At 37.2% G+C, this 15,935-nt stretch overlaps 1 protein-coding gene across 2 annotated transcripts in view; it reads right to left on the reverse strand.

Moving 5' to 3' along the window:
* The window catches only part of il1rapl1 (interleukin 1 receptor accessory protein like 1), a 288,146-nt gene that overhangs the window by 12,042 nt on the left and 260,169 nt on the right, over window positions 1-15,935 (reverse strand). For both annotated transcript variants that reach the window (XM_015383288.1, XM_015383289.1), the window contains exons 7-8: window positions 12,632-12,764; window positions 2,682-2,827 (exon numbers count right to left, since the gene is read on the reverse strand). In XM_015383288.1, the coding sequence (XP_015238774.1) occupies window positions 2,682-2,827; window positions 12,632-12,764 (279 nt within the window). The remainder of the gene's footprint in view (window positions 1-2,681; window positions 2,828-12,631; window positions 12,765-15,935) is intronic.

Below are 15,935 nucleotides of genomic sequence, written 5' to 3' on the forward strand. Positions count from 1 at the left end.
CTATCTCTATTTTATCAGACAGAGCAGAGATACACGTATTCTCATGCCGCCAAAGAAACAATATAAAGCAGAAATATGTTTTCTTTCCTATATTGTTTACATAACCTTTCCCTTTTTTGTTTAATGTAATCAAAAGCAAAAATTTATTTTTAACAAGAGAATTTCACATTTTTATGACTAATTAGTCTTCAGAAATTTATTATTTTTTTAATGAGCTCTATATATTCTGTATATGGCTGTATAAGGCAGCAGTGGGTAGCACTTCTGCCTTGTAGGCTTCGGTTACAGGCCTGGGGTCTTTCTGCATGGAGTTTGCATGTTTTCCCTGTGCATGTATGGTCTCTCTCTGGGTACTCCGGCTTCCTCCCACAGTCCAAAAAGGTGACTGTTGGGTTAATTGGCTTCTCTAAATTCTCCTTAGGTGTGAGTGTGGGCATAAATGATTGCTTTTCTGGACTGGTGACCTCTCCAGGGTGTACCCCGCCTCTCACCCATAGACTGCTGGGGTCAGTCTTGAAAGTCATTGAAGAAGTGCTATTAATTGTACTATGTATCAAACAACACACCCCTCCAAATGTATTGGTATCTCTAGTAAAAAAAGATATTAAAATGAATTATTAGTCTATTGCTGTAGCAAAAAACACTCTTAAATATGGAAAACAAAAAATAAATATTGATCTAATTCATATGGAAAATACCATACAAGCTAATTGTTTTTTATCCCACAAAATCATTGTTGCTAGACCTATTTCATCTGATTATATGATCTGTTTGAACTGTCAATGTAAAATGCCTTGAGATAACTAGGTGTGTTTTGAAACATATAAAAATCTCGGCATATAATTAAACTGAAATTAATGGAATTTAAATAACCACTAATCATTTGTTCAACCCACAGGTACCTTGTGGGATGCATTTCTTGGAATGATACAGGATTAAAGGAAGGTATGTTTTGTACCCGATGAAGCTGTTGCTGTATGTCTAGTAATGTAAAGAGTAATGTGCATCCCACATCAGTTTGTTATACTTCTGGTTTGAGTCGATACAGTCAAGACAGAATATTTCTACTGGCATATTTACAACACATTTTTAGCCTAATCGGCCATTCATTCAAGTGACATGTCCATATAAACAGTACAAGCTAATTCTTTTTTTTGCTTGATGATTATGAACACATTTCAATTCAGTTGTGAAATTTTGTGCATGTAAACATTAATAATCAGCTCTGAAGATTTCTTTTGCTTGCTGTCCTTCTAACTTTGTGTGGGGCAAAACAAATTCAGGTTTTTAATCAGACTTGTTTGTCAATACTGGAATGGTTCTAAATAATTGCTCTGAATATACAATAGATATTGAGTAGAGAGCAGTTTACTTTTAGCCTTATCCTGACTTATGAAGACGAAGACATATTTCCTTTATTTGAAATGCATGTTCTCTTTTGTTTTTCCATAGAAGAGTGACAAAGGAAAATGTGTCTAACTTAAATACTACCAATAATGGAATCCTTGAAACTGATTTAATTTAGAAAATCAAGTGTAAATAAAAACAATATTCTAAGGTAGACTTAACGAGTAGGAATCATTACCACAAGGGGAACACCACAGATTTGCAAACAAAACAAAACAAAAACTGATAGGATGTTATTTTTTCTATTTAATAGGTTTAAGTAATTTAAAAAGTTAGATAATCCAATTTTTTCATGCTTTTTTTTGAATAAAAGCATTTCCAAATCTTTTGCAGGGGTGACAATAGGTGGGAGGGAGCATCAATGTGTTAAAAATGGCTTCATGTAAAGAACTACCAGTTACCTGCCACTCTGCCTAAAAAGTAAATCCTGTAAGAAAATAAGAGCTTGATGTTGGGGAAAAAAAAAGGTTTATTGGCTTTTCAAAAAACTTTAATGCTCCTAGCTGATTATTACCTCCTATTATCTTATTTTATGGAACTATTTAAGGCCCACTGACCAATACTCTGTCAAATATTCTCCCTTTTTTTGTAGATCCAAGGAAAGGCAGCCTGCAGCGACGTTAGACCTGCCGCAGGGCTTGCGAGTGATGTGTTCTTTTTTGTGGGAAACATAAAATACACATCAAGATCTGGATGAGAAAGTCAAAGAGAGCTTGACTTAGCTTCTCTCTCCTTTGACAAAAAAAGAGTTAAATGAAGCCGTCTGCAGTCCGAAAAGACCACTCAAACGGAACTGGGCTGTCTACAAAGGATGATCACAGAGAAAGAGATTAAAGCGGGGAAACAGACATATAAAGACTTAAAATGTAATTGTATGCTGGATGTATTGGCCAGTTGGGAAAAGCTGAAGACCAATTTGCTGTTTAAACAGCCATCAAATTACCTCTCTTGTGGGGTGACAGCCAGAGCATGAAAAGAGCTTCAGAGAAGTCATGCAAGAGAGCCAAAATAGCTACAAAGCTGCTGGTGCAAACACTGAAGATAAGACAGTACCAAATGCAATCACAAAGTGTGGGTAAATATAAACAAACTAATGAAAAAGAAAAAAGAGAACAAAGTATCTGATGAAATGTTGCAGCCTGCTTTGATTATTTTATTTATGACTAAGCTTAAAGCGAGCAAAATATCTGACAAGGAAAACTGAATTCTATGAAAAATATGTAAAAAGATGTTAGTTTTTAAATTTGAAATGGGAAATACCCAGTTTTTCTTACCCCGCCTGAAGAGATGGATGGTTGCTTGGCGACGCCCGTCTCTATTTTCCACAATACAGGAATAATTTCCTAAATCCTCCTCCTCTAAAGAGTCAATGGTCAAGGAAATTGCCACTTCCTGCTCTCCAAGATGCTCCCTGACAAGCCTGCAAACAAAGAAACACAACAATTTAAGAATATCTCCTTTGTTGATAACAATTACTAAACAGTACAGTTACCCATCTGTATATAGTTTTGATTGATGGATTTTTAGTTTGAAGTTTACTCTTCTGCAATAAAATTGGGATGCAGCCACCCTGGATTTTAATGGAAGATCCAGGAAGTTTACATCCTGCCCAACAAAAATCTGTCTGCATTGTTAACATGAAGTTGAACTTATTCCTGGCTATGTTCACCAGGATAGACTTCTCCAGATCTGCCCTGTACTGTATTTTCTTAGCCTGTCTGTGGTTTTCATGGGCAGTATCTAAAGATATATTACCGTAGTTGAAGACCAGCCTGGTTCAAGATTCTATGGTTCCCTCCTAGCTTTTTCCAGGTAATTTAATTTTGTCTGGATCATCAAGCTATGACGTTCAGCATGCACTGGAGCCTTAAAGCAAGAACTGACCAGTATGACAGTAAGTCTAAAGTCTAGATTTTTAGCTAGAATAAGTTTGATTTTCTAATCCAAGTCAGGAGTTGATATCTGTCTGCGGCTTTGATAAAGCAGATGTGAGGACATCGTCCGAAGTATAGTGAGTCTTGCTCTGGTCTGGCCTGCTAAAGAAACATCTTAGCAAATAAAAAACAACAAAATTCTCAAATTATCTTTGCTCCCTACATAGGGTAATGAACATTAAGCTGTTAGTATGAAGAACTTTTTTGCAGGAAGTACACTGCATTGTCCTTAGTTCTTGTCAGTTGCAGTGCCATAAGCCTTGATACAAAATGTAAGAACTGGGAGAACATAATGCAGGTTGGCTCTGCCCTTCAAAGTAAGGCTCCCTCTTTAAGACGATGCCAAAGAATGAGCTTCAGCTTTGAAGGACATCATGAAACGTTTTCTCGTGCTTCCTATAACGCCCTGAGAACATGCCCTCTCATCCTCTCTCATGTAGACCTGGAAAGGGCTGCATCTGGGAGAGCTCCAGAATGGCTGTCCCTGCAGACTGAGGGACAACATTCTTCAATGCTTTTCATTAAGTTGACCTGCACCCTACTGTCCAGAACAGGATAGGTGCAGAACAGACTGCTTGCAACATTTTCTATACATTTCAAAGGGAAAATTTGGCCCTGAGATCCAGCAGTGAATCAATCAATGCAGCTACCCATGAGTCACACAGAATACAGAGAACAAAGCCTTGAAAGGCTAAACTTTCCTTAACACTGAAGGCACCTCAACTTTCCCAAAACGGAAGATGGACAGAGGTACTTGGTCTAGCAAAAAGAGCTGTTGTTATCTACAGTGCAAGAATATTTAGAGCTTTAAATGGCACTAAGCTGTTGTTGTTTGGCTCTCTCACGTTTCTAAAATTGGTTCTAAAATAATAAGAAACACATGCTTCCATCAAATAACCCTGCATTATTTCAGCTTTTTAAACAAGCAGAAAAGCTCGGTTTAAGTACGATTTCCTAAAGAATGAACAATTTAAAGTTGACTATAGTAATCATACATAGCAGCTGTAACAAAGTAGGTTTTGTGAACTTAAAAAAAAAAATAGATTAGATGGTTAAGAAATAGTTTAGGAAATATATGTTTTGCTAATTACAATAAGTCCAATTAGGTATTACTGTTTAATTGGTAAAACATAGATATGGACTATTTATTGCAATAATGATGGCATCTATTTATTTAACTAAATATTTCTAAGGAATTGACAAGTATTAAATTAGAGCCACCCAATAATATACATTACTGGTTTTCGAACATGGGATCTAACTTTTCTGTTTTAGATGCGTTACTGCTCCAGCAGAGTATTGAATTCCTCCCCAGCATCCACCAAGGGCTGTTAATCACCTGTTTATTAGGTCAGGTTTGTGGAGGTAACACTAAAACATGCAGGACACTGGGTCATGAGGAGAGTGTGTGAAAACCACTGTTAAAGAGCAGTTACAATAGTTTATACACTTACTAAACACATTAGGGGTATTGTAAAAAGGTATTGTATTAGTATTGTCAATACCAGACTGTAATTCATTTAATATCGGATCGTGAGGGACATTGTTAGTGTAGAAATAATTTGGGAACATCATTAAAGGGATGGCTGATTAAAGCAGTGGGTAGCACAGCGCCATAAAATGCAATGAACCCGTAATGTTATCATGATCATAACAGACTATGGCAAGCCTTTTAAAATTTAATAGTTTTACTGAACTCCTGATATCTGGAAAAAAAAAAACTTTTCCTTGTCATAATGACCATTTCCAACAAAATGATTTCAGTCACCTCTAAAGTAAACATTCTGGATGTCTACAAATAAATTAAAGATCTTCATATTCCTATTGTTACTGGTAAGCATTTGTATTATTTTGACTATGAAGAAATGTATTTCATATATCATAAATATATATTCCATCAAGCTGATAAATTTCAAAACATTTCTAGGTAAAACTTAATTCTTGCAAGGTTATTATTATTTTTTTTTTACTTTCTGAAATTAAGTTTCTGCTGCGAAAATGTAATTTAGAAAATATATTATTACAGTTCAGTCTAGGTGTGCGATTTTGATCTGGAAGAATCTTTTTTTAGTGATCTACAAATGGAGTAACAGAGAGGAGAGTGCTTTTAACAAATGTAAAAATAGCCTACCACAGTACACTTCATATAAACTTGGGAATTAACTCGAGCAACAATCTTCTTCTCCACCATCTTCCTCTGCTTTGCAGCTGTAGCGCTATTTTTGTACGTTCTTTTAAACACTTTCTTAACTTTTTCTTCATTAGAAACCCCAGTTCCAGTGACACAAAATACGAACTTCCTGTTGCCTGTTGTCATGGTAACTCATTGTATTGGGGCTCCACTGATAACGGCTTTTCAATCTTGTTAAGCACCTGTTTAACTCTGAGTTGACCTACTTAGCGTTGTCTGAACTAACTCATAGCAATCTGAAACTGAAAACTCAGAGTTACCGGCCTTAGGCTAGATCAATTTAGAGTTGGGAATTTGAATCTGAGTTTATTAAACCCAATTCTTGAAACGGACCCCAGAACCAAAAATCCTAATTGGGAGATCATGAGAAATACAGATGTTTTCAGGATCTTATTAGGATGGGTTCTCCATCCCTTTATTAGAGGCTTTTCTGGAAAAGTCCTGAAATGTGGGGACCGCAAGGAAGACAAAGGATCTGCTAAAGGAACTATAAACTAATAAACAGGAGAATTTTGCTTTGGAGCTGGATATCTTACCATCCCCCTCTAGACCTGTCACCCCTGTGACCTAAAAAAAACAGGAAGTAATTGATAGATCAGTCCAAATTGCAATCTAGATCCATTGGAGGGCCCCTTTCTGTTTTGCTTTTGCTATTCATGGAATGTTAATTTCTTTTCTCTGTACTCAAAACATGTGAGCAACAAAAATCAATAAGGGATCTTCCTGAGATTGTGTGTAGGTGTGTGTGTGTGTGTTGGGGGGGGGTTGGGCAAATAATGGTGATGAGAAGATATTCTTTTTATAGCGGCTGCCATGGTAACGATAAGAAGGAGAGATAGTAATATTCCAAAAAGTAAATGAGCCCCCCCACCTCCCGCTGGGCTGCTTGAGTCTGATGGAGTACAGAAATGGGAGACAACGCTCTCTTATACCTTATACAAACTACTTACCCCACTTTTACCAAACCCTCAGCACAAATGATGCTTCAGAGGAAACAAATGAGAAAATGCATCACTGCAGTTAGTGTGGTTATGTGTGTATCATTCGCCATGATGAGAAGGAGGAGTGGGATCAGGGATTGTGTGCCTGCTGGGTTGCATTGGGGAAGCATGGGTTGTGTGTGTGCTTAGGTGGTAGAGGTTTAACAGCTCCCACCTTCCAGCCAATAAACTGCACATAAGGATGGCTTGTTGGAGAGATTTTGTCAATGGTAATTGAAAGTGTACCATGCTATGTAAGAGGAGGGTTTCAGGCAGTGTTGTTGATCCTGAGTTGTTGTTCTGTGGGGTATGGGATGGGGGGTTGAGATGAAGGCATGAGAATAATTCATGTCTCTCCAGGGAATGCTGCCAACTTTGAAGCCTGTCATTTCACATAATCACAGCATGAGCCTACAAAGGCAACTTTCTGTCCTTAGACTGATAGAAAATGACCACCTGGGCCTAAAATGGAGATTTTGAAGTTTCAGGGAGTGGAAAATAGGGTGATGTGTTACATTTATTGTGAAGAGATAAACACTTTTTGTGACTGCATATAATTGGTTTGGCAAAATTGACTCTTCTGAGTTAAGGTCACTGAGGTCCCAGGTATAGGAGGGGAGATGAAGTAGGATACGATATTTGCTGGTCAAATACATGAAAAAAGTCGTACTTAGCTTAATAAAAATGAACAAAATGTATTAAAAGCTTGCACAGATAGTAAGATAGTAAGCATAAAGAAGTACATTCCAAAGCTAAAAAGCAGAGATGAATTTGATCCAATTAGACTAATTCTGTCACATGCAGATAAGGGGGGAAAACAAAAAGAAAAACAAAAGTTGAGTTCTCCAAAATAAAGTTTAAGACAGAATTACATTTTTCTCTTCAAAATATTTTAACCAGTAGTTCAGTAAACACACATATTTTGAAGATTCCTTGGAACATTAGATTCATTATGTTTCAGGATATTAAAATATCTTCAAATCAACCACATAAGGTCTAAGACCTTTAATAGGGATGCTAATATTTATATCTATTTATTATTGAAAAAAAATTGTTATTTCTTTGTATAGTAACACTCTCCAGGCAGACTTGGGGGATTTTAAAGATTCCAGACCGGATGGGATATAAAAGGTTAGGCCCAAGAGGAATCCCACTGAGGTGCAGATTTCAGCAGATTTTTTTTATTTGGCAAATAACAATTATTCTATCAATGAGCGATGGATCTCCTCTTCCTCTTTCTGAAGCTTATGCACTTGACAGAGAACGTCCATTTGAGGGCTCTTACATGTGATCTCTTTTCTTTATAATCAATGTTTTGTGAGCAGAGGAGGGCTGCAAAAAAGAAGGAATCTGGCTAAAGTCGTAACACCCCATCTTAACTTCAGAGACAAAAAAAACATGTCCTTTGTTTGGGTTAAGGATGTTACTGTTGCTTTAACAGAAGGATTGTATAACAAACCTTTTTATCCGAAAGTATTTGGTTTTTCTGTAATTACAAACAATACTAGAATGCCTGCTCATTAAGTGATGAATTTCAACTTTACTCACTGCTCCATATAGCCTACTCACCTCAGTACACACCTGCAAAACACTAAGCCAACGTACTCAATAATTTATCGAACACTTACTTCATTATGCTGAGGCAGATTTGTTTTGTTAATTTATTAATCTTTGCATGCTATGCTAATGTCCAGCCAGCCGTGCAGTGATAACAGAAGCAGTCTTGTCCCCGGTGGAACAAATGAGAATTTATGGGCTCAGGTTACTACAGAAATGAACTCCAATCTCCAAAATCAATAGTCTCTGAGTTGGGTAAATAAATGCCTGTAGAAACACGAAGCAACTCAAGGTTTGACTGCATCTCTCTGCGCTTAGATTCTACTGCTGACAAGACAGCAGTAAAACTCAGGGTGCCAAACCCAAGATGAGAAGATAACCCTTCAGGAAGATACATGTTATCATATTAAAGGCAGAAAACTTGACCTCATACTGTACAGATTAGTTCAGGTTTATCTTCTTCTTTCTTGTCTCCCCTGTGGCTCTCCTGACTTTCTCTCTAGCTATGCTTATGGAAATAAAATCAAAGCAGGATCTGAGAAAGCCCAGAGTATCAGCATCATCAACAGAGAACGGATGATCGAATATATTATTGATCTGCTGCATGAAGTCCGCATATGAATTATTGAGCAGAGAAGCGCTCAGCCTTTGAGTAGGGGGAATGTTGTTGTCAGGGAGTAATAGAGGAAGAGGAGAGCAAAGGGCTTGTTTAAACTGCAATTTGTTTCTCCTGCATGCATGCATCAGCGCATGAAAAAACTCGCCATCACAGATGCATCTTCGTTAACTTTGCTCTGCAGCGACTTAAAACATATTTTTTCAATCTATCTGCCTATTCTTTTACTCTGAATTCTGCATCTCTCTTCACCTCCTGTACCTCATTTTCCATCTCCTCAAGTTCTTATGGAACATCTGCATGATGTGGCTATAAGTGGTGCAGAGAAGGAGATCCAAAATTTTGGGGAAAAATGGCCATAGCCAATAACTGGAGGGAGCTGTATCCCTAGCAAACAACCCTAATAGGAATTATGAATTAGGACCACTAATTTCTCAAATAAAACACTCTTGTTTTAAATGGCTTGGAAGGAAAGAATGTTTCGAGGCATCTTTAAAGATGCAACATATTGCTTGTTCTGCTTGTCAGTGAGGAATAGAGTTAATGAAAATATATGTAAGGACATATATGTTCTACACTATACACAGAAGGGCACATACATGTTTTCTATTTTGTAAATCAAAAATGGATTTTATATGCAAAACAAAAAAAGAAGCTTTGTTTAATAATTAACCATTTTTTGCGGTTTAAAATCCTTTTAAAATTTAAACAGTTTCATCTGTCCGTCTAGGGCATAAAGTAAAGCAGTGCTGCATGTACCCTATCATTTGCACCGCAGCACAATGCTTAAATAAGGCAAAAAAAATTGTCTTTCACTTTAAAAAACTAATTTCCTGACTTTAAACACACTCTTCTGACACACACTCGGAGCCTGTTCAACTGAAGAAACTCATTGCTTTCCTACATCCACCTGCGACTAAGCTAATCAGCTTTGAACCACACCTCCACGAAAGCCAATCGGCTTCCAAAGTTCATCTTAAAAGGCCTCTGATACGCACCTGTCTGCTCCTGTGTGCAGGCGGTGGATGCGCTGTGACTTCATTCAGATGACACCGTTTCAACCCACCTCCAGCCCCTCCTCCACCATCGTAGCTAAAGCTTCATCAGTGTCATTCCTCCTGTACTCTTACTGAATTCCGCGTCTCATTTTAACCAGTCCGGCAGAAGACCGCCATTTTGAGCCTGGTTCTGCCAGAAATTTCCTCTCCACTGTCGCTCCATGCTTGCTCATCATTGACAGGTTCTCTCAATCTGTGTTATCAAACTGAACTTCCATCTTCCAGGTCCCTGAGTGAAGCTCTATTATCAGCTCACGCAGTCTACTGGATCTCCCCATAAAGCTCAGCATACCGTCTCACTAACCAGCAGTCTACAGACTGACCAACTTCATCTATCTCCACTCCGACACCAGTTTAAGGCCTGGGTGGAAACACCCCTATTCTTTGCTCCTGTTCATGCATATCTATCAAATTAAGCGCTATGTTTCCTGCCGAGGTCTGAGCTCCAAAGACAAAGTAATTGCATCAATAAATTTCTCCTAATTGTCTTTTCTCTTCGTGTGAGTTTTTCAGATTGAACTACTGTTGGTAAGCTGCATATAGTAGAACATCCTGGTCAAGCAGCTGACTGTAGTCTTACATCAACAGATAACCTGGCTAATGATCCAGCAAATATTGCTTTTACTACTATTCTTACTCTTTAAATAGTAGAATCGATTGGAGATATAATATTCTACACAATGAACCTGAGCGTCAAAGCCCAACTTCAACCATTGTTTTCCATAAACACACCTCTGCATATAGAGATTATTGTCTTGTCCAATTTTATAATTTTCTTTTCTGCTAACATTTAAAAACAACATGATTATTTAATCAAGGGCAAAGAGTTTTTTATACCTCTGTTGGCTCAGACTCTAAACAAATTTGAAAACCTTTCTTGAAGTCATTCAACTTAACATGATAAGCAAAAACCATACTGGTACAATCAGCTATAAGAAAATCGATAAATGGTGGTTTCTTTCTAATGCAATATAATTCCTAACTGTATAAACCATGATATATTACTGCACTCTCCCTCCCTCACATTTTTTTGTTTTTTGCACACACTGCCAGTCAGCTTGACGAAGACAATAATTTTTTCTCTCTCGATTAAGAAAATGAAAATTCTGTTGTTTGATATATTTCCAACCACAAAAGAATGAAAAAGAGTGACACAGAAATTAACTGAAAATTACCAATCAACAATCATGTAATCATATATAAGGTTACTGCTTTATGGCTACAGCTGAAAATTTAGTCCAGTGTCTTTAAAATAACCAGCTGCAAGTTGGCTATCAGTGCAAATAGAGTGAGAACTAAACCAGCCAGCAGCTGCTAACTTGACTTGCATTGCTTTATGAAAACCAAACTGGGAAGAATAAAATACTCCCTGCAAAAAGCCATTAACAACTCACAGGCTACCCAGTCGGGGATGTTATAGAAAATATTATAATTCTCTACTGTACCTGTAATAATAGAAAATTCATATTTCTTGGGCTGCAACAGAGATAATTATCTTCTTTTTATTTCAAATAAATGCAATGAGCCATAATATCAAACAATTATACATATTGGCCTGTGCCTCCTTGGAATTAAAAAATAAATCTCATGAATATCTTTATAAAATAGTATAACCTTAAGTCCTTGTTTAAACTAAATTGACATTTTTAAATTAATACATTTTATTTATTCACATAATCCTCTCCTCAACAATTGAGAATAGGATTTCCCTCCAGGCCTTTCAGACATTTAAAGCAAGAGTATCTTTATTTAAAAATATAGCAGTCTAATCTGTGCTAATAGAGAATCATCCGTATTAGTGTCGTTTACAGGTGTTGCAGATCCCTCCAACTATTGGCTATTGCCATTTTTTGCCCAACATTTTGGCTCTCTCTTTTTATGCACCACTTTAGCCACATATGTCGACCACACTTTTCAGTTTGTCACACTGCCTTTAAAATGATGTAAAATGAAGAATTCCTGGGTTATGTGGCACCTTGGCAAATTTTAATATCAGAGCCTTCTATTTAAAAAAGAATAAATGTCAAAAAGAAGGAAAAAACATGCAAAAAAAAAATGTTTTGTTAAGAAACAGTGGTTTACAAAACATTTTCAAACGATAAAGAAGGGATACAATTTTGCATGTTACATAATACTGTATGTTGTGCATCTTTGGCTCCCTGGATCTGGCTTGATTTATCTATGAATTGCTCAACTGACCTATGATTTCAGAAAACTAAATGCTCCTTGGTTTATATGCTTTTTACGATGGTAAGTTGTCCTGTTTCTTTCCCAGGTAGAAGTATGGTATGTACACAATACTGGCATTTATCAAGATAAAGCAGCACCCCTGGAAAGTTGAATAAAAACTCCCTTTTTTCAAAGGTTTACTGCAGCACAATAGAAAGAAAAGGTTAAAATCCAACCTATGATCTGATTAAAGTTATTAAGTAGAAGTAAAACCAGAGTTTGACTATAATTTGTTCTTACTGCAACTCTAATGGGCACTCCCACTGTCTAGCAAATGACAGCAGTTATTTCTTATGGTAAATTTTACTCCCTACTGAATAAATGCACTAAAACTGAGGATGCATTCTTCCAGAGTTTTCTTTAACAACTGCAAAACAGAACAATCCATTGAAACCTGGCAGAGCTTATAAAAAAGTTGCAGGCCACTGTACAGTGTTCACAGCATAAAACAACAACTTAAAAAAAGATAGCTTTAAAGGCAGGGAATAAATCTCTTGATGGTTTAGTCTGTGCAATTTAAAGCTAATGGACTAAAACATGCAAAAACTACTCGAACTATCATTAAATCCTTTATGGCAAATTTGTCCACATCTGCTGTTAATTTCTCATTACTGCTGAGCTTGAGGAAATGACTTGAGGCAAATCCCTGTGTTTCTTACTTGATCTCACTTTCCTGGACCCTCTCTTCATCCAGGTCCTCTATGAACTTGTCCCCCTTCATCCAGTAGATGAGTGGGCTGGCGTCTCCGCTGTAGCCAAAAAATGCTCTGCATGTGAGGTTCAAAGCGCTTCCTGCAAAAAGAGGAGACAGGCCGTCACTTTCAAGAGTTCTGTTGCCTTGTTAAAGGTGACATGTTTGTGCACACCCTGACAAATCAAAGTCAGATGTACTGACACGTGCTTATTGTGATTAAACTTTTGACATACTTTTTAGTTACACCCACGCATGCAAAGACACATGCTTCATAACATTATCACACGTAGAGACAAATTGCTGCACAAATGTCACAAAGCTTTGTCACAACCTTTCTTTACAGGCAGCAGAATGTATATTTTCTAGCATAAAAACAAGTTAAGAAAAATGACCACACGGAGGCACTCAAGAGCTGCCCGAAATCCCTCCTGGAGCCTGGTACCATGGGAGAAAATAGGGATTTGAAAGAAGACAGACGATAACATTATTTTATTTGGAGCTGCTGCTGGGTACGACGGAAGGTCAAGAGTCAACAACTGCAGTTTGCAGAGAGTTGATCTGTGGAAGAGGGAGTAATTGTCTCTGGGGAGTCAATGGGATCTTTGCTCTGTGAATGAACAGCTAAAAAGAGAGGGCACACATTCACGCCGACTGTCATTTTAGTCCCAATTAAAAAAGTTTCAGCAAAGCTACTAGCATTATTTACTTATTCAAGGAAAAAGAGATCTGTAAAATAAATAATGAGCCCAAAAAGAAGAAAAACTTATCAATTGTAAAACTCCATTTTACATGAATCAACCATATAAGCTGATCATAGCTGGAATTAACAGGCCTCCTTTTACTTCTTCTCTGCTTGTTTGTTTATGCACTTCAAGCATGTGAAACAGAGCATGCACAGGTTTATCTTTTACACCATGTGATTGGTAATATGACAGGAAGGACTTAGTGCTGTCCCTCTACAACAATATAAAAACAGTGATCATCGGCTGCTGTAAACTCTTCACTGTAACTCATCCTCTTATAATAAAGGAAAAATGATACATGATTTTACATTTCATAAAGAAGAAAAATAAAATTGTTATGTGCAGTCATGCATTATGTTGTAGTTACATTTTGAAGCCCTTTGGGATATTTCACCAGCTGGCACACTGTCAAGAAACAATATTTTTCCCATTTTTCCTCGGCTCAAGCTCAGTCTATTCCGATTAAGAAAATCTGTGAGCAACCATTTTTAAGTTTCACAAAAGAATCTCAATTTGGATTAAATCTGGACCTTGACCATGCCATTTTGAGTAATGAATGGACCTTAATATAAATCACCCCACTGTATCTGTAAATACACTGCAGCTCTGTGTTTTGAGTCACTGTCCAGCCAATCTCAAGTGTAAGCAAGGTGAATTCAACAAGATGTACCTTGCAATTTCTCTCCTACAAACTGCAAAAGTTTAATTATGGCCTCATCTGACTGGTAGGCTTTTATCTTACAATATGGTTACTATACCAGAAGAAGGACAGAAAACTGTCTGCTGTGTTCCTTTGTCTTGATAAATCTTTTTGTTCACTAATGTTCTCCAACAAACCCCAGAGGCTCCAGAACCGCTGGATTTACACAGAGACTGAACAACGAAATATACTATTACTCGTCCTCTGAGAGCAATTCATCGTACTATAGTTTATGAAATAAAAAAAACATTTATTTCTTTCATTCTGTTTTGAAATAATGATGTCTTGTGTTTGTTTAAACTGCTAATCCAACTGGCATTTGTTGGTTGAAGCATGACAGAATGTAAAAAAAGGTTTGGGTTATATCAGTCCTTTGGGAAAGCATCGTAGGCAGATTAATTTTCATTCATATCCTGCAAACCTGATAATTAACTAAATAGAACAAAGGTTAACATACATCTTCATCTAACTTATTTATTTGGTTTAGTTCAAGAACATTGCAGATTACAATAGAGAAGAGACATAAGAAAAAACAGACAAAACAGAAACATTGACAATTTAGTTAATAAAAGTCAATGCATATATATACTTCTCTTCTTTAACTCAGGATTCATAGTAAAGTCAACTGAGCTTTGAATGCCGTTGGTTTTTGTTTGTAGTTTTGCAACCAGAACAGCAAAAAAGCTCCTAAAGCTTTTCAAATTATTATTTTTAAACCCAGTCATGTGTAATATTAAAAAAATAGTAATTAAACACTGCTCATAAATATTTCATAAATAATACTTATAGTGTGTATATCCTATTTTTAATCTGACTAATAAGTGTAGACCATCAGGCTAAATGCAAACCATTGCAGCACAGACCTCAGTATTTCTGCCCTGCTCTTTAAGATGCATTGTCATTTAGTAGGGTCATATCTTGACTACTGAGACGTATTAAAAAGACATGACATGCACAGTAGCTAAACACTTGTATGTAAACACAGTAATACATTTAAGTGCACCTTGTGTTTCATTCAAATTATTTAGAAAGAGTCACAACACTACTGAAATCAGCATATTTCCCCTTTATACTGTACACTGTGACTGTATCAGTGGGTCAAATGTGTTTACGGCACCACCATCGAGGTAGACTTAAAAAAAAAAAAAGAAAGGGTTGTGTATGTTTGAACTGAGTCCCTGAATCCTCCAAGCTTTTCCTGTCTGCAACCGAGAACTACCTTCAAAAGATTTCAGGAGGTCACTGGCAGAGCAGGGAAAGTTTTAGATGCGCGGGGAGGACACTCAGGACCGAAGCGATAGCACTCTCTGCAAGGAGCAAGGACTGACATTTCCAAAGTTCAACAGCTACTCTCAGCTTGGTATTTGTGCACAGCCAGGCTCAACAAAGGCTACATGCAGTACCTACAAAACAGGAGCCCCCTGTGCATAAATGCTGCTGGAGAATTACTTCAGTGCACAATTAAACAACATGCAACGTCTAATACAGGAGACATAAAAGAAAAAACACTGAGCATCCTTCTCTGATAATAAATCTGTTTGGTTTTACCCCAACTGCAAATTAAGAATGTCACGCTGCCAGCAGCTGCTGCCTGCAGAGGAAGTCTCCACTGAGCTGCCTGGGAATCACAGGAAACAGCCGAATCCCTCCTGCTGTCTTATTCTAATCCATACACATCACTTTCTAAAATACCCTCATGTCAACCTGTGTTAATACCACTGGTTGTTAATCATCATTATCTCTCACCAAAACACACAATTACGACTAGGAACTCTCCTGCCAACAAGGTAACCATGCAATCTCATAAATCCCCTTCACTCATTAAT

This window comes from Cyprinodon variegatus, unplaced genomic scaffold, assembly GCF_000732505.1.
Source record: "Cyprinodon variegatus isolate N-32 unplaced genomic scaffold, C_variegatus-1.0 Scaffold281, whole genome shotgun sequence".
Taxonomy (NCBI): domain Eukaryota; kingdom Metazoa; phylum Chordata; class Actinopteri; order Cyprinodontiformes; family Cyprinodontidae; genus Cyprinodon; species Cyprinodon variegatus.